General features: G+C 31.6%; 2 protein-coding genes across 9 annotated transcripts in view; one reads left to right on the top strand and one right to left on the bottom strand.

Annotated features, from left to right (window-relative positions):
- Positions 1-300: 300 nt before the first annotated feature.
- LOC143239329 (F-box only protein 33-like) lies at positions 301-5,610 on the bottom strand. The gene is made up of 4 exons (XM_076480302.1): positions 4,761-5,610; positions 3,051-3,742; positions 1,533-1,821; positions 301-639 (listed from the first exon to the last, which is right to left on the bottom strand). Exons 1-4 carry the CDS (start codon positions 5,306-5,308, stop codon positions 609-611), a joined length of 1,560 nt encoding a protein of 519 aa, XP_076336417.1. The 5' UTR covers positions 5,309-5,610; the 3' UTR covers positions 301-608.
- A 6,266-nt stretch (positions 5,611-11,876) lies between these two features.
- The window catches only part of LOC143239330 (tyrosine-protein kinase CSK-like), a 47,582-nt gene continuing 39,282 nt past the window's right edge, over positions 11,877-20,176 (top strand). For 3 of the 8 annotated variants that reach the window (XR_013021126.1, XM_076480304.1, XM_076480303.1), the window contains exon 1: positions 11,877-11,919. Coding sequence is in view for 3 of the 8 variants with exons in the window: in XM_076480304.1 (XP_076336419.1) it covers positions 11,892-11,919 (28 nt within the window). In the remaining 5 variants the exon portion in view is untranslated. Of the gene's footprint in view, positions 11,920-12,015; positions 12,276-12,434; positions 12,457-12,564; positions 12,858-20,176 lie in introns of those variants that run through there. The other 5 variants (XM_076480308.1, XM_076480305.1, XM_076480309.1 and 2 more) reach the window with 5 other exon arrangements.

Genomic DNA, 20,176 nt, shown 5'->3' with positions numbered 1-20,176 from the left:
TCCATAGAGTGAAAACAATAGGTATAATTAAAAATGGTAAAATGTAATGTTCTATGCATTTATTAGTTTTGCATTCATATTTTAAATTATTAAAAAATTACACCCGATGCAAGTGTATATAATAGTCACAAAATGTTTTAAACTGAGAGGATGATGTTAAATACATTAGGGATTGTTCTTTATGAATTTTTTGCCACTTATTTTAGTTGTAAAGCTCATGAGTTAATGTGAAATATTCATATGGTATCTTTATCATTGTGTATTTTACATGAAACATGTTTAAGAATAAATCACAAAATGTTTCAGAGCAGGTTGCATTTTTCTGTCAGACAAAATATTTCATTACATCAATATACACCTTAACTTGAATTTCAAGAATGTACAGAAAACACTTGTAGTAATGAGAAGAGATTGTTTATGTCCATACAATAAATATCATGCTAGAAGTCAATGATTTTTCTGTGCAATAAAGTTTCTTTAACACAACATAACATCTATAAAAGTTCAATGATAAGGAACTCACCCAAAGCTCAAGTTCAAGATGACATTCTTGCTGTTTGATCTTGTAAAACTAATGAAAATTGAATGGTATACAGTGATAATGTCTTTCACTTTAGAATGCCACAGAAAAGCCCATATCTACAAATCAGAAAAGATTAACTTACTTCCAAGAGTTTGGTACCTTTTCCAATCCAAGAGATACCATAATATTAAATTACATTTAAAAAAAGATACTTAAGCAAGTTTTGATTACATTAATACATCTTAACAGAGTTCAAAATATTTAAAGCACAATGCTTTTCACATTTAATCTCCTATAACCAGAATAAAATATACATCTTTTAGGTTGTCTGATGTATAACAAATACTTCAGCACTTCTTCAGATTATTATAGTAAGAGACCACACTGAGATGAATATAGAAATTAATTCAAACTAACTTTGTTTAACTAAAAATCCATCACTTTGCTGATAGAGTACACTGGAATAAATAATTGTTCTTATGTAAAAAAGAAAAGAAAGAGTGATTACATGACATTTACTTTCATTATAGATAATACGAATGGCAAAATATTCTGGAATTTACAGTATAAAATTGAACCAGATATAACAGTTAAATTTGAAAAACAATCAACCAAAAGAAAACAAAAAAGCTTGGTTTACCTAACAGAGAGAACTGGTGGTAAATTAAAAATCAACCAGCAATGATTCAGTCAATATAAACTAATCATACTGAGAACAATCTCTTCTCACTATTAGAACTCCAGATGGAAATAAAAAGCTTAAAAATATTGCTTTTCAATATGGATGACCCACATGAAAGAAAATGTTTCAAGTGTCACAAACTCTTCTAATGACGATAATAAGGTTTAAGAAATACTTCTTTCTCCACATTTTCACTTCTGATATGACAGAAGATTTTACAAAATTGTCAATGATGATAGTAACAAAGTCTGAAGTAAAAACACTTATTATATTTAATGACAACAAAGACTTTTCAACAAAACTTATTTATCTATAACATCTAACCACCTTTGATCTTTCAATATGTACCAAAGGTAAGCCTCTTCAGCATCTAGTTCTACACTTATAACAGAAGGATGGAGTTCAAATGTTGATAAAGGTTTCCATTGAAACTGTAGGCTCTTAGAAACTTCATTCACTAGGGTGTGATACTTATTTGGAGCAACTTGATCAAGATAAACTACATCTTTTCCATCATCACCAACAACTATACAACAGGAAGGAATCCTCAGTTCTTTCAAGTTAGAACCCCGCAATCGAGCAAAAGCAATAACATTCAAGTCAGCCACTTCAAATCCTATAAAAATACAAGTGTAACCATTAAGGAGTGCATTTTCATTTTATTATTTTAAATACAAAATTAATGAAATAGCATACAAAATGCAAAGATTAATCCAGAATTATTCAGTATGTTTATAAACGTGATTAACTATCCATACAATATGAGTAGCAAAAATAAGAATATTTTATCTTTATTAATTTTAGATTTGACTGAGAAAAGAAACATACAAAATTATAGTACTTGAAATAGCAACTCGCTTTCAGTTTTAGCAATAACAGTTTCACAATCTCAATCTAACCTTTGAAATGCATTTATGTTTTCTATATTTATAAACTTCAACAGACTAGCAGTCTTTGTTTAAGCAATTGATACTTAACAATTTAAAGGCCCAATTTTGTTCCTGTAATTTTGCCATGTGTACTGTTTTCTATATTAGAATTATTGTACAATACTTTGAAAGCTTTCTAAAAGTTTATAAAATAAATATCACCTCTTGGATAATGAATGTTTTAGAGTGGAACAACTATGAAGTTTTGGATGATAGAATAATTATATTTACTGGTAAGCAAGAATGTAGAAAGACTAAAATAAAACAACTAATTAAAAAAATCAGGACAGACATCCTTATTTATACCACTCCACATTTTGCTCTTAATGTGTCATATTGTTATTAATTCACACACATTTAGAGAATGTATATGCAGTGGGCCTCACCAACTGCTATAGCACCATTTATGCACAAGTAGAAATAGAAGTCTTTTGTTACTTATGATAATATTCACAACTAATAATTTATAAAAATTAATATATTATTAAGTGGTGTTTTTCACAAAGTTTCATTGATTTAATTTCTCAAAGTTGAATTTAGGAAATTAATTCAAGGTAATAGAAAAAAACATTGTTTATATAATCTGTAGTAAGAGTTAAAATGAAAAAGTAACAAATTTTTATTTAATAGTTCTCTTATCAATATGTCTATATGCATACATATATGCCATCAGTGTTTTCAGACATGACACCTTTTACTTACATTTGACTAACTTTTCATGAGTTTTTAAAGCCAGTAAATACAAGTGCTATGCAGCTACATATATATAAAATAAAATTTCACTGATTCTACTTACATTTATTAAAAAAAATGACAACAGTGCAAAAACATATTATTTCACCGAAAAAAACAAAAAATATTTCCAACAAACAAATGTCATCTAATTAAGATAAGTTTCTTGCTTTAACTAACTTACCTATTATCGTAAGAGATGTTAATTTTTTACACTTCCAAGCTAATATAACAAACGGGTCTTCATCAACAACTAAAAATGATACACTGGGTCCTTTTTCTTCTGACAGACTGTCCATAATATAAAGTGACTGCAATGTTTCACTGTTACTAACAGCTAACTGATACAGAAGATCTTCATCTATTCCAGCACTAAAAAATGACCGGAAGTGTGTCAGTGGCATATGAGAGCTAAGAATTTCTGACAAAACAGAACTTTCATCATTAAAGTGCAGTAATGTCACTGTAACTTCTAGAGATGGACTTTGTTTGGCAAGCGTCATCCAACTTTTCACCGATACTGGCTGATAATGAGGATTTAAATTACTTAAATATAAAAGTAGTTGTTTCAGAGGAAGCCTGTTTTGATCAGCCAAAGCAGTCAATAATGCATCAGTTACTTGATCAAAATCAATACTCAAGACTGTCAAATGAATTAAACAATGAAAAAGATTTGCTTGATAAACAATTTTGGACTTTTCATACATAGTTTCTTGAACCGATGCTAGATGTAAACTTTGAATAGATCCTGCCTGGTGTTGGCTCAAGAGAGTTAAATAAGAATTTCCATCTTCAACCAATTCCTCAATAAATCCAAAACCAATATGCTTAAGATGGTTATCTTGCATCATCAGTGTTCTGATGGCTTTGATGAACCTTAAAGACAAATAAATAATTTAGGATAAATATAACAAAATAATAAGCACTGGTTAAAAAGAAAAGTTTTACATTACATTGCACAAACACAAAACTTCCCTCAAAAATGAATATTTGAAATATAGAAGCTTTTGCTAGTTTAGTTTTGTTTGGTGGGATGGCCATATAAGCTAAACAGAAACTGTATACATACTGTGATGAAATAATAATCTCAGTGCTGTCGAGAAAACCCACTTGTAGAGAAAAATATATATGTAAAAACAGAAAGCAAAATCAACCAACAAAAGTAAATATATCTCACGAATCAGAAAATCACGAAACCATATACTGCTGCATACCATATATTCTCGACATCAGCAGAAAAATAACCAACATTTGGCAAAAACTAGTAACAAAATATGACATTCCAGTTAATAACAAATTTATTCAAAAACCATGCACAAAACTGAGGTTTATACCATGTAAAAACTACACTGACAAACACCACATCAATATTATTTATAAAATACAATGTGATAACTGCCATGTAGTGGTCATTTCATAATTTATATATATTATTTCATAGCTTATTTAATTATTATTTGCACTATCACCTTTAAGATGACTAACCACCCGACAAAAAATATATCACAAGTAACTGAAATTAAACTATCAAAATGTAATATTTGGCCTTGAACTACAGCAGTCTAAAAGCATATCATTCAGTAAATGTTTAGCACATAGCAACATTAAACATTAATATTGGTTTGAATAACTATATTGTAAACTTTAATATAATATACATGAAATTTAAGCATTACAATTGTGTTTTTAATTAAGGTTAATTTATCCATGACAAGGTGTCCAAAATCAAAGCCTTTTTAAAAATTTCTAGTTTAACTGATCCATAATTGCAATATAAACTGATAATCTGTTTCAGACCTTATACTCTGGCATAAAATATATAGTCTTTTGTCTTTGCAATATTAATTATCATGATTAACAAAGAGTAACTATCTAACTTCCATGTGAAAACAACCTGTCTTGAAAATTCTTTTTGTCCTCAGTTTTTGCTTGCGGAACATTTTGATGAACTCCTCTTTGCATGTGATCACCAAGTTTATTTGTGAAATTTAAATCCTCTTCGTTTTTTCTCTTACAGCTTGATCTACAGTTCCATTCAATGTGACTACTTGATGGCTCTAACGAAAAACCCTGTAGTTTACTCTTTAGAGTAACTAACGTTTCTGTGATTTCTAAAGCTTGCAAAACATCTTCACCATTCAGAGAGTTGAACCGAATCTGAATATTGCGTACTGAATTTTTACAACATTTAAGAACTTTATGAAAAAAGCGAGATCTTGCTCGATTATTTGACCACAATTCTTGTAAAGTTGACGGGGTACTGCCGTTATTTATCACAAAAACAACATCTTTCCAAAATTGTGAACTGAAGAGACATTGCCTCCATGATTTACACACTAAGGAACATTTGAGGCGATCACTAAATGACAAATATGATAAAATTTCTGTAATAACAACAGTTGGTAAATCGTTCCAGAATCTATGTTGTACTACACCCGCCATATTTATACTGCCCCTCTGTTGGCATTTTTAAGATTATACTTTTACTTTGAGAATTATTAGAGGAGCTTTAAAATTTGTTTTTCTCTTGCACTGGAAATATCTGACGCTAATAGAAATTGAGCACAGTTTTCGTTTTGTTGTTGTTAAGCAGAAAGCCAAATGTTGGGGCATCTGTGTTCTTCCTTCTACAGGTATCGAAAGCCAATTTTTGGCGACGTAACCCTATTTACTGCTTTACGGTTGACTCAGCAGAGGATCTTTGATATAATTGAAGTATAACTGCCAATCATTTTAAACTTTTCTATTTGATTACAAATGCGGGAATAATTAGAATTAATGTAAAATATAAATAGAAAGTTCTATTATGCTTCATTGTTTTATTAAACTGTAGATTACTCAAGTAAGTTTCGATCAACAATTTTGCCTATATCGATGCTAAAAATAAAAGGTAATTATTTTCCAATATTAGACATATAAAATTACGTAAAAGATGAGCGTCATTTTATTAAAAAACTTTATTTACAGTATAAAAATCACTGAAAATGAATGGCACTGCTTTTTATTTTTCAATCTTCTTATCAGTTAATTAACTGTTTGGTTGATAAACTACAAGTAATAAATATTTATGTACGTATGTGTTTATATATATATAATTATTCACATGAGTGATATATATATAAATATAAAGGGAGTTTAGTGACATTATGAAGGTATGAAGGTCATGTTTTTTTCCAGAATTCCCCTCGGTGGGCTGAGCAGATAGCCCTTTGTGGCTTTGCTATATGAAAAACACACAAACACACACACATGTTTTCTAGAAAATGATTGTTTCTCTATTTACTGTTATAAGTGTCTCATTTCCGGTATAATGTAGCCGGTGACGAGTGCGTATGTGACAAAGGTGTTAAGGATATTTTACTTTAGAAATAATTAAATATATGTATATTTAAAACTATACTGAAGTGTTTAAGTAAAATAAAGGTGACACCTGGAGATTGATTGAAAAATATATAGAAGTCAGTTTATAAAATCAGGTATGAAAATTATCTTAAACAAGCACTAAATTTTAGGAAACTCAGCTGTGGATGGCTTATAGAGTTCCAATGCAATCATTGTGTCTTCAACTTCATCATCAAGTATCAAGATGTTGGAACCACAATTTTGTATCACTCTTGGGTCTAACTGTAGCACTGTGTGGTCCCTAGACCCTCTCAACGCTCAGTTTGCATTTGGTATCTTATACCTGATATAAGTTCATTCATTATTTTTCTCCATGATTCTAATCTTGTTAGTAATAACACAGAAATACATAAAACATAACTTTCCATGACAACAAGTAGTGATAATTGAGCTCCCCAGTGGCACAGTCGTATGTTTGGTTTGTTTTGAATTTCACCAAAGCTACTCGAGGGTCATCTGCGCTAGTCGTCCCTAATTTAGCAATGTAAGACTAGAGAAAAGGTAGCTAGTCATCACCACCCACCACCAACTCTTGGGCTACTCTTTTAACAACGAATAGTGGGATTGACCGTCAAAGTATAATGCCCCAACGGCTGAAAGGGCGAGCATGTTTGGTGTAATGAGGATTCGAACCCGCGACCCTCGCATTACGTGTCGAGTGCCTTATCCACCTGATCTTGCTGGGCCACGCGCACGCAGAGAAAAAAAGAAGAGGAAAACAAATTAACTGAGAGACGATTAGACAGATCTAGACTGAGTGATTGGCAGTTCAGTCGTGACAGGTGATTATTAAAGAAGTTAGTACAAAAAGTTAAGTCAGAGAAATTGAAAATAGACTGTGGGTTGTTATCTTAGACATAACGGGCGATATTTTAAAGTGAGTTTCACAGTTTGAAAAGGTAACGAAAACAATTTGTTACGTCAAAGAATGTTGAAAAGTAATTGAATCTGCCTGGGTGGACTTTAACCAGATACAACTGTGGTAACCCACGGGGGAACGTAACTGAATTTGTCATATATTATTTTAGAAAGTTTAGTTTGAATTTCGAGCAAAGCTACTCGAGGACTATCTGCGTTAGCCGCCCATAATTTAACAACATAAGGCTATAGGGTAGGTAGTTTGTTATCACCATCCACCGCCAACTCGTGGGTTACTTTTTTTACCAACAAATAGTGGGATTGACCGTCACTTATAACACCCCCACGGTGGAAAGAGCGAGCAAGTCTGGTACAACGGGGACTCGAACCCGCGCCCTTCGGATTACGAATCGAGTACATCAACCACTTGGCCATGATGTACCTTATTTAGAAAGAAACATAGTAGAGAAAAATAATTTGTCTTGTCAGTTTGGTTCTTAAGTAACTGAACCAACCTATATAGACTTTTGACAAGAAAATTGAATTATTTAGAGTTTTAGATACAACTATAATATCCTATAGTGTGAAGACGTTTGTATACACGTTTCACTTGTTTTGAATGTATTGTTTTAAAACAAGTGGATTGTGTGCTCTCCATTTGTTGTTTACATTTATCACCAAGAAGTCACAGACACTTACTGTGAAAAATCGCGGTCTTTACAAAACCCTAACAAACTGTAATTTTTTACATCCTTCTGTTTTTATCACAGGTTGATATGACATCAAAGAAACAAGCATAAAGATAAATTTTCGTCCTCACAAATCTCAATGATAAGACGACATAAAAACCTTAACATGTCCTCTATTTTTATAGCAAAGCCACACCGAGCTATGTGCTGTGTTCACCAAGGAGAATTGAACCCCTGATTTTAGCATTATGAATCCTAAGAATTACTGCTGTCCCAGCAGGGGTCATAAAGAATTTAAAAAATGACATTGACTTTTTCAAGCATAAATTCAAGTTTCTGAAGGCAGGAGAGTATATTCAAAAGCCAATTTTGCACAAATAAACTTCAGTGCGTTGGAGGCATCTTACTGAATTGTTCTTCACATTTCCCAATGCAAAAAGCCGCACACGATTGGAAAACAATTCATCAAGCCTTGCATGTTGGATTTCATAAAGCTAGTTTGTGGTGAATAAAAAACTAAAAGATTAGAACAGGTCTTACTTTCTGATAATAAAATAAAATGTCGAATTTATGAAATGAGTGTGGATACTCTGGAACAAGTGATATAAGATATGAAAGGAAGCAGTGATTTTGCAATACAACTCGAAAAAGTCCACTTATGTGGCATTATGTTTATATTTTTTTTTCATTCACGATGTGATGAAAGGCTGTTTGAAATGAGGATGTCTTTAACAAAATTCATAGTTTCTTTCAAAAGCATGGTTTGCAATGTGCAAATTTAGCTGGATTGTGTACTAGTGGAATGTCTTCAATGCTTGGTGCTCACTAAAGGTTTGAAACCCATGTCAAGCGAGTTGCATCATCCGTCATGTTTACATTCTGTGTTATCCACCAGTGTGCTCTACGTATGAAAATGTGTCCATCCTGTGCTTCTGGAAGTCTTCCAAAATTTTATGAAGATAGTAAGTAACGTTCGCGAGAATGCTCCGAATTCGAGGATCTTCAAGGTTCTGTGTGAAAAATTCAGAGTTGAATTTTCGGTTCTTCTTTATTACATAAAAACACACTCGTTATCCTATGGTAAAGTCTTAATTTGAGTTTAAGAATCCTTTTGTAAAGTTTCTTCAAGGAGAATATTTGGCAAAACTAAAAGAATTTCTCGGAAAGTTGCAATATAACCAGTTTATTTTGAAATTGGCGTATTTTGCTGATTTTATCCGGGAGGTTAATTCTCTCAATTTATTACTTTAGGATAAGTTGAGAGAAACAAAAGATACAGTAGCTGGCTCATTTTGGAAACTACAGTGATATAAGTACAGGGTGATTGATAGTGATATCAGAATGTTTCCTGGATTGATGTTGCAGTTGGAGACTTTTAACAGTAATTGTTTCATATACGAGTAAATCAAATATCATTTAAGTTCTGTTTATGACACAATCTCCAGGTATTGTTCATAATGTAACAGAGAACGAAAAATCCTTGGTGTTTGAGACCTTTTGCTGTGAGAAATAATGTTTAGCCTAATGACGAATCGATGACGTTGGGGCAAAAACGAAATTTTTGTCTTGGAAAGAGAACATCATTCTGAGAGCTGAACTCAGTAACAATGAACCACTCATATTTTTAGATAAAAAATTTCGCTGAAGATATCTAGTTCTAGAGCAAGGGGCAACAAAATTTAGATCTCTTTTTCAATCACATACTTTTATGAAGCCGATTTTTAGCGTTTCTTGCCATTAAATCCAAGATGCAAAGCAAACTGAATGTGAATGGAGAAATGATATATGTTCTGTCTATAACAATACAGATAATCAGTCGTCTAGTTGCCAAAAAGCAGTTTCAGTCTTTTTACTGAACTAAACAAATATTAGACCTCGGAGGAAGAGGGGGTAGGAGCGAGGGTATTGCAATCAACTTCGTGTGTGTATCTGTCTGTGTTTTCGCGTATTTAAATACCTAATAGACCGATGTACACGAAAGTTTTACACAAGTGTGGGAGAGATGTGTTTCCACAAAATTGGTTCATATCTGAATGTGGATCACTTTGAAGTACTTTTTATAATGGAGAGACTGGGCATTTTAGCGGTTTGGGGTTAATAACTCTGTAAAGCGTAATTTGAGTTGTACTAATTTCATGGACACATTAAAGTTGAAACATCTTGTCAAACTTCAAAAATGATTCGGATCATTGATCTTTCTCAATAGGATTTTCTGAGTTTTCGAATGTGAAATCTGACATCATCCAATATAAATGCACTTAGTCTCGAAAAGGAGCGGTGGGGCGAAGGTATGCGATCCCTTTGATTGCACTTGTTTGAACTGAGGAGCATGGTAGTTAGATTATCATTATCGTTGTACTTATATGTAGCCTTTTTTGCTTTTCATTTAAGGCCCGGCATGGTCAGGTGGGTTAAGGCGTTTGACTCGTACTCTGAGGGTCGAGGGTTCGAGTCACTGTCGCACCAAACATGCTCATCATTTCAGCCGTGGGGTAGTTTTAATGTTACAGTCAATCCCACTATTTGCTGGTAAAAGAGGAGCCCAAGAGTTGGTGGTGGGTGGTGATGACTAGCTGCCTTACATTGCTAAATTAGGGACGGCTAGCGCATAGAGCCCCCGTGTAGCTTTGCGCGAAATTCAAACAAAAAACAAGCTTTTTATTTAAAATTTTTAAAATAAAGCATTGTATTGACACAGTTGAATGTAAAGAAATAAAAATAAAACAGTTTTGATTGTGGAATATTGTTTTCTTCCCATTTTTGAAAGTTTCAACTTTGAGATAATCCCCTATACCTGTAATAAATTCCTATGTTTACTGAATACTTTGAAGTCAATTTGTTGTTTTCTTCTCCAACTGTGGTTTTCTGCAGTTAGGGTAATGATTAATTTACCTGATGGCTAGAGGAATCTAGGATCGAAAAGGTTGGGAAACACTGGGCTAAGGAATTAGCTGCCGTTTCTTAATGCGATATTTTTGTCATGGATGAAAATATCTACTTCGCAAAATGTAACATTAAAGACAATTATTATAATAACCAGTGGCGGCGCCAGGATATTTTCATTGGGGGAACTGAGGTAAACTGTGGAGGGGCTTCCCAAAATGCCATCAATATGAAGTATAGATGGTAAATTATAATAATGTAAATATTAAGGTACATTTCAGAAAGGTGTGTTATTTAGAACTGCGTTTTCAATCCAGTTTTCATTAGAAACTCATGCTATGATTAATAATTCATTATTACAAATTAGAAATAATCTGTTTATGAAAATATGCGTGCATGTAAAAGAGGAAGCTCACCTAAATTCCACCCAATGTAATACATAATAAAAAAAAATCAAGATTAGCTCAGATTGAACAATTCATATACCATTAAGAGTAAGGCTACAAATCAAAATAAATATAATATGAAGACATAGTTTACATAGCAGAAACGAATTATCCCATGTGAAGTTAATACACTCTGAAGAAAAGTAAGGCCACTATCAGGCTATCTTTCACCATGTTGTGTTTATAGTCAATATTACTTCAAAGTAATGCACCTGTTCTGGTGATTGGCAGCAAATTTGTCTGTAACAGTATCAATATCGAGTTGTTTTGCCCTCCTGTAGTTTACTGATATGACAGCAAGGTTGCTGGTGCAATTGTCACCACTGCTGTTGCGCAAGTGTGTCTTGAGAAGCTTCCGACATGAGAAACTTCTCTCACAGGCAGCTAAAGTGACAGGCTAAATGCTTCATAGTTTTGACCTATACACAGTACACTTATACATGCATGCTATGTTTTACTTTTCAATAAAAGATAAATGAAATTAATGGGTAAATACCTGTGAAACCTTTGGTTTATCAAGTAAAATCCCTGATGATCTGTTGTAACTTGAAATCAACGTGGTTGTCTAATCTTCGTCAAAGATCAAGATAGAATGGTGTTACACAGGGAGCGGCAATACAGCGCATGAGTTTTAGTGCATTCAGTATGTTGCTGTGGGATGCATGACACATACTTCCGTCTTAATGAAGACGTTGAGTTCTACAGATCTATGTCTCTTTGATGTTAATTGTTAAGCAACAACGACGAATGTGTTTTCCATATTTTATGAATATATGTAGGTAACAATATTGGGGGTGGGGAGGGGGGCTCAAGCTCTCCAAGCCCTTCCCTAGCGCAGCCACTGATAATAATTACTTAATTATGTTAATGTGGATACTTACTTGACGTGGCATGAGTAATTTCAACATATGCAATATGATATTTCATTAATGTTTTAAATAATTTTTAATGGAAACTGTTAGACGTCCTTAACATTTTCTTAACAAAAATAGTGATCCCAAGACTTAGTCACGAACCGAAACTTGCGATTAAAAAAAAAACAGTTATAAGCTGCGTTTTAGACCCCTAGTGATATAGCGGTACGTATGAAGGCTTATTACAACGTTAAAAAACTGGGTTTGTATAACCGTGGTAGGTATAGTACTGATATCCTTTTACGTAGCCTTAGGTTGGATTGAAAAAAGCCAAAAACATCTCGTTGTATGATTCTTGATCATCGTCAATACTTTTATGTTTAAACAGCGATTAACCAGAACAGGAAGCTGAATATCTATTATTTGGAATTGGACAGTTTTAGAAATACGGAAATAAAGTATACAATGTGTTATAAATCTTCATGTTGGATTATTCATCATTTTACTATTTTATCATCATTTAAAATAATTAAGTAATTCAGATACCAAGCATATATATACATATATATGCAAACTCATTGGTAAGATAAAACGTAAAGTTTAACTTCATCTTTTACAGTAAAAGTTAGGCTACTTTGAAGTTTGATGAAAAAGTTCACCACAGTGCAGAATTTAAATTCAGCCCGTTTATTCTTATATTAAATCACTGTAACAGGTTTTTTAGAGAAAGAAGTTTCATGTGTATATAGCAGACGTTTGTTACGAAATTTTCATAAGAAATTATGTGTGCGTCTGTTTTCTGAAATTGGTTACAACTTCCGAACTATGTATGTTCTGTATAAGTTACTATAACTCACAAGTATGTATAACCTAAGTTATAAGCCTAAAAAAAGTAGTAATTTATATTGTAATATCGTATTAGAATAGAACGTTACGTCGACTTATATAATAAACTATACCAAGTATGATACATATGTGTGCAAGGTGTTTATTTGTGTGTTTTAATGATGGAAGCCACGTGGATAATTTTGCAAACTAAGTTATTTAAATTGAGTATGAAACCAAGAATGAGAGTTCAGCCAAAAATAATATGTAAACGTTTAACTTTTAAAGATGATAAACCAAAATAACATGGAGTACAGAGAGTCAGAATTAACCATAGTGTAGCCTCTATTTATGTAATTTTTAAAGTGTGTACTGAAATAGAATTTGAAGTAAAAGCATTTTTTGCATAATGAATAGAAAAGTGTTTACTGAAAGTGATACTTAAAAGCTGAATGAATAATCAAAAGTATTGTAGTTGTAATATAACAACTAACAATATGATTATCATAGAGCTCCACTAAGGCTATAAAAGTAACATTAATTATTTTTTGTCTATTAAAATATGATGTTTCAATGTTAGAAATTGTGAATATTTGCAAAGACAATGTGTATATTTACATTATTTATACAAATATATTATTGTGCATATTAATTCATTAAGATTAAAATATTTTTTGTAATACAATCAAAGTTAATAATGCATTTGATATGTGAGAATAAAAGTATCGTGCCCATGTAGTGCAAGGACATGGAAACCTTGCATTCACTTCAAGCATTTAGTTTAAGCAAGGTGGGACATGAAAGTTTCTTTATGTGCATTTATGATTACATATGACAAAATTATAGAAATTATTTGAAAACAAAGTGGGGTTTCTGAATAAAATCAATCAATTTAATTAATACTTCTTTAGTTTTGAATAAACATAATAAAGCACACTATTTCTATGGAATAATTGTTCTTTTTTGCTTGTATAATGACATTTATAATATTAATATTTACCTTTTTTGTAATACAGTCATTGTTTTTTAGTCTATAGTCTTGTTGACTTGTTGTTTTACCATTGATTTTAGTTGCACTCGTTTTATGTTTTGTGTTTTGGTAAGATTTAAAATTCAAAAGTTTGATGGTTACAGGCAACATTATTTTTCTGTTAAATATAAAAAGTATTTTCTTTTCCTGGATGTAGGCTATAAGTTCATTTTTAATTATAATTTGGAAATGGTATATATTATTGTTTCAGTAGACCTTTAGGTAGGAAAGACTTATTAGGTTTAATAACTTCAATGCACAGCAATTTCCTATTGAAAGAAAAGGAGATGAAGTCTCTCTTGTATATTGAGATACTACTGTAGAAGCTGAAATATTGTCTCCTTTTCTCTCAACAGGCAGTCATGGTCCATTGAAGTTCTCAAATGTAGTATTATTGTTAATGTTTTGTGATTTGCTGTATTCCTGAAATTAGCACATCTATGAAGGTTGAAAGTGTTATTATTTATTATCATAATCCTGGGAAGTCATTATTATTTGGAAACAAATTTTTATTGGTTGAGAAAATTAAGAAGCTTGTTTGGATAAGGATGATAGCTTTTTCTGGCCTTGAAACATATTTTTAATATTTACTTGAGGGGTGATGGTTCTTAGTTTGGTTACTGGCAATAGTGTGTTTTCATTAACATACATGCATAGAGTTGGTGTTTGTTGTGACTTAAGATGTTCTGCTTCTAAAACTTTACCCAATTCTTGTTCATAAGTGTAATCAGGTATATGTATATGCCTTTTTTATGTTGTACTTGTAGCTATTCTGTATTTAGTAGTACTAAACAACTCAGATAACCTAACTTCATATATAAGAACTTTAACTTATTGGTGGATACAGACTAGTTTTAACTTTCCACTCTTTAAACATTCTGTTTTTAGTGCATTGTTTTTTCATTGTCAGCAATATGTAATAATAAATCAGAACATTGGGAAAGATAGAAATTAATATTTGATAAAAAGAGATGCTGCGCAAGACTTACCAGGTTTATGTGTTTCTTCACAAAAGTCACGTACTTGTGTATCAAGATTTTTTTACATATCTATTGATATGTTTTAACCTGTATAAAATATAGACACCTAGAAACCATATGCACTCTCATTCATGAGAAAAATAGATATAAACACACCCTTTATTATTCAGGGAATTTTCATTTTTCATCTTAAATTCGTGTAAAGCTCTGGCCTTGGCTACTGCTGATGGAAACTCATTCCATAAGTCATTTGTTAGGATAATAAAACTGTCTTGAATGAAGTGTAGCAAATCTTTTTCAAATTTTAAACTGTGACTGTTCATCCTGTTATCTTCAGAATATAGCACAAAGAAATCCCAGGGCTTTATCCACTCCACAGATAATTTTGTAAACTTTAGTAATAGTGCCCTTAATCTTTCTTTTCTCAGTAGAAAATTAGTTAATAGATTTAAACATGACACTTGAAGGACAGCAATTGGCTCCTTGGTCTATTGTGGTTGCTACATTCATTTTGTCAATACTGATTGCATATATTCATCCTTGATTGATCATGAAGGCCTCCTCCTTGAATTTCTCCAATTCTTTTACATTTACAATATCTGAGGGCAATCTGTTCCAAAAAATGACCAATCTAATTTAAAAACCAAAATTTACTAATTCACAGGTGACTTGTTTCATGTCAGGTGTTAATTTATGTACTGTAGTTCTACTCCTTTTATCATGAAACAAAAAATATTGAATACTTTAGTTGGATTCTCTGGAGAAAATAAATCTGAGGACCTTAACCTGTCCTCATGTGATAGCCACCTGTTCTTATAATCATCTAATCACCCTCTGGATCCTTTCTAACAACTCAGTATCTTTCTTAAAATAAGGAATTGAAGACAGAATACAATAGTTTAAATGAGAACTAACTAGAGATGCATATCTATCTCAATAAAATAACTTTTTGATCCTTTGAATAATTTTAGTATCTTCCATTTGAACCATTTTCAATAAATCCATATCATTCTTTGAATAGGATATCAAAACTGTATATTGCATTCTAAGTGAGACTTAAATAATGATTTGTATAGAGAAATAATTGGTTGTTATGACTTTTAATTAGTATGGCTTCAAATAAACCTTAAACTTCTATTAATAAAACACTAGCTTGATGGCTTGAGTGATTCATTCACTTCTTGCCAAGATTTGTTTTTTCTTTCATACTGTGAATTTGATTTTCATCTGTATGAAAAGCAAGTACTAAGCTTAACAATTGTTCTATGTCATTCTTTAATACCTCAAAGTTCCAGTAGCTAGAAATGGTCAAACTCTATTAATTATACTTCTATCAGTATTATTAATGTAAATAATAATAATAATAATAATAATAAGAAAAGCCTTAGAACTGACACACAAGTTACTTGTAACAAGGATCCACAATGGCTGGAATCCATCAGTAACAATCTTTTGATCTCCTGCATACAATTCTGTACTGTACTTTGAACAAATTTTTGTGTGATATTGAATGAAAAGCTCTATGAAACTTAAGTATACCAAGTTCCCTTCTTTTCCATCATTCAGATAATAAGTAACATCACCATCAAAAAGGAAAAAATATTTATAATTTATTTGCAAGGCAATATTTCCCTTGAGTGAAACAGTGTTGGCTTTCATTTATGGTATGATGTTTCACTAAATGATTTTGCAAAGCGTCTCCTTTGAACTTTAGAACTTTATTTATTACAGAAATAAAACTAGCTGACTTATAAATTATGGGGCAAACAAGAATAACACTAGAAATTTCTTCAATTTTCAGTCATATGATCACTGTCTTAAAGACCTACTAAGAATGAAAAATACAGGTTCAAATATCATGTCTTTGACTTCTCTAAAAATTCTGGGGTAAACCTTGTCCTTTTACTTTATCCTCTTTAACTACATAATTATTTTACTTATCACCAAGTTATTAATACCTACATTTGTACATGATTCAGGTCAAATTTAGTATTTTACAGAGAATCTTAAGGGTAAGAAATATTGATATCTTCTATTGTAAAATCAGAAGAGATATTTCAAAGATCGGCATTTTAGTCTTGATTGAAAACCTTGCTTTTAGTATCATTGAAGGGCCTAATTTCCATATTAATGTTTGTTTACCCTTAACATTCCATATTTTTTGGTATAACAGACAAGACTTTTTTTTTTAATGGTTTGCTCAAGCCTAAACTTGTACACCACATTGACTTATCTAAAGATTAGTCCTCAAAGTTTCTCACAATTTGTAGTGCCCACATGTTTTTCATTTGTGTTTCATGTGTCTAATAAAAGATATAAAAGAATTTTACATGATATATTTTAATTTTGTATTCTATTTTTTGGCTAACTTCTGCTGCCTTCAAATTTCTGCATGTTTCTTACCGTATTTCTTCTGCTGGTGTACAGTATACAATACAGTAGTACCATACTTGATTTATCTTCATTGTATGCTCCACTTGGATTTATATATGAAGAAAGGTTGAAAAAATGAGAAATTTAGCCCATTTGAATTATGCTTCACATTGATTTGTATGTCAAAAAATATGGTGTTTGAAAGCATCTTTGCTTTTATTTTTAACATTATTAATGAGGTATTTTACATTAGCCCTTTTTGGTTTTCTAGTGTTTTCTTTAACCAAATCTGAAGTTTCCTGTAATTCTGTAAGTTTTCCAAACAGTCAGTTTGACCTTCTGAAACATGTGGCATTTATTTCTTTTCTTTTGCATCTTTAGGAAGTCAGATAGGTTTGATCTATCCTGTTATTCTTTTCCTCTGTTTAGGAACATGCCTGTCTTGAATTAAGAGCAAATTACTTTAAAAATATTCAGATCCAATCCCATATTACATTTTAACATATCTCTTCACTGAGGCCAGGCTTGAAAATATTTTTGTTTGCTGTAACTCAATATACTTTCTGGAATTGAGGCTGACAGAAAATTTTTTTTGACATTATGACCTGGAAAATTTTTATTTTCACCAACTTCTTCTACTATACCAACCCATTTAGCAAAGTTTGGTGGCTTAAAAATTTTTATTGTTGTATTACAGCTAGAATATTTTTTCCCTGAAATTCCTTTATGAGGTGAGAGGGCATCACTTTATCACTAATCAATAGCTCAGTGGATTGACATTTTACTACGTGGCTTCTCTTGTCTCCAGAACCTTTTTATGCCAAACTAATAAACAGATAACCTCACAGGGAAGAATTTACTATTGATACATCATCTATATGGTAAATACAAGCCTGTTCAATGTATCTATATCTTGAGGATTAGGATAAAAAACAAATGAACCCAGTTTGGGAACTTATCTAGTGGAGGAAAGCATTTGTAAAATTTACTTGGCAAATGAGATGAAATGGAAGAATAAACCATAAAAATGTTGGCAATAGTTAGTTCAACTCTGTTGAGCAAAGTTGATATTGAACTGCAAGTGTGAACTTAATTAAATAGGATGTAGTGGTCGACATTTATTATTCTACAGTGTTAATTTTAAGTTTTTGAAAATAAGTTCTCTTTAAGTTTGAAATTTTTGTAAATCTCTTAATAGGATAAATGTTGATAGTAATTGTATTCATTGTTTAATGCCTTTACCTTTACAGGTGATCATAAAACTACTTGTATTTCTGAAACTTTGTCAATCAATTTGAAAAACAAACATTACCTATTCACATTTTAAATAATTTTTAGGGTGAAAGCAGTCAAAAGTATTTTTGAGCCTGGCCTGATTAAAGATATATATATATATATATACACACTCAGGGTTCCTTCCTCCTTTGCAATTTCTCTTCCATTTTATGGTCTGCTTTCTATAGCACTTCTCAGTTTAATTGCTAATTGATAACCAAATTCACTGTTGGCAGTATGAAATAATTCTACTATGAGAATGTGGATCCATTTTCGTACTACATAAAATTTAACTACAAGCTTATATTCTGTGACAGTAAGTTAAATGTTGTATTTCTAAGTTTTGTGTGGAAAAGGTATACTTTTTTTTTATTTTTGGTATTAAATGTACTGTTGTAAGATGTAATACATGGAGAAAGATTAATATTACCAAAGGTAAAAAAGAAAGAAAAAAGAATACACAGTGATGAATGTACTGACACTAGATATTCACTGATTTATGTACATATTGTTACATGAAGTAAAAGTCAGGACATATTAAGTTAATATGCAGTACTAATTCAGCATTATAAATAAAATTATATGATTCATATGTCAAATGTTGCAACTTTTTCAAAATAATCTAATAACTGTACACTAAATTGCAAGTAAACTTTCAGTAGCTGTTTGAGTATTTAGTCTAGGCTTCATATGAAGAATTTCCTTTACCCGTATGTTAGTCTTTTACTCCACTTCACTGATTACTCTGAATGTACTGGGTGTTGGGATGACATCACAATCACTTATTACATAGCCAACAATGTTTGAATTGTCCTAGAGTCTGGGATTAAAGTGCTCTTTTAAATTATCTCCCAGTCTTAAAACAGTCAATCTGATGTAAGTGTTCTTGCATATTTGGTGGCAGAATTCATAAATAACACATGAGTGCTGAGAAAAGTGGTTATGGTCTTTACCCCCTGAAAAACTGTCTGAATTCTCAATAAAGGTCTGAAGACACTTGGAAGGAAAACTTTTTGTTATACTTTGCTGATTGTGATGTTTAGTTTCCTCTTGAAGATTTGTGTGAACCTGTGTATGAGAGAGAGATTATTACTTGTAGCTTTATTAGGACATCATAATTTAGTGGCTTGGATAGATGTACTTGTTGAATGGTTTTATTGATGGTAGAATCAATAAAGTTATTTAGGAAGGAGTTTTGAAATGGATTTTAGTCTGAGTAACTCATTGTGAAAGTTGACAGTGTGTGTGAAATGAAGTGGAACAAAATGTGAAGTGGGTGTATAATTCAGTATGGGTGTATTTCCAATAACAACAGACAATAAAATATTTTTGTTCATTGAAAACACGCTGTAAGAAATGATAGAGCATAGCATTGTTGGCTTTCATAGGTAACCTTAATCTTATCATGTCTAGAATTCAAATGTACAAATTTTACTAATTTAGCTTACATTTTTGAACATTATAAATATGTTATTAACATAGCAGATGTAAGTAAACAGTTTGTACTCACAAGGATAATCTGTTAGCTGATTATACTATGAAAACATTAGCCATTACAGGCACTAAGCTCTTAACTGTATGCTGACTACGTCAGTCTGTTCATAAAATTCACCTATGAAATGAAGAAGATTTTTTCTTTGTAAATTCCATCATTTGTCTGAAAGATTGTCCACTTAGTCAATTAACACCTTCCTA

Source organism: Tachypleus tridentatus, chromosome 13 (genome assembly GCF_004210375.1).
Source record: "Tachypleus tridentatus isolate NWPU-2018 chromosome 13, ASM421037v1, whole genome shotgun sequence".
NCBI lineage: Eukaryota > Metazoa > Arthropoda > Merostomata > Xiphosura > Limulidae > Tachypleus > Tachypleus tridentatus.
Note: the sequence above shows the minus strand (reverse complement) of the source record. Positions and strands in the feature narration are given on the sequence as shown.

Coding starts and splice junctions, on each gene's coding strand:
- LOC143239329 (XM_076480302.1), bottom strand. CDS start 5,308: ATGGCGGGTGTAGTACAACATAGATTCTGGAACGATTTACCAACTGTT. Junction 3,743..4,760: donor AAAAAGAATTTTCAAGACAG/GTTGTTTTCACA, acceptor TTTGTCTTTAAG/GTTCATCAAAGCCATCAGAA. Junction 1,822..3,050: donor AACATCTCTTACGATAATAG/GTAAGTTAGTTA, acceptor GTATTTTTATAG/GATTTGAAGTGGCTGACTTG.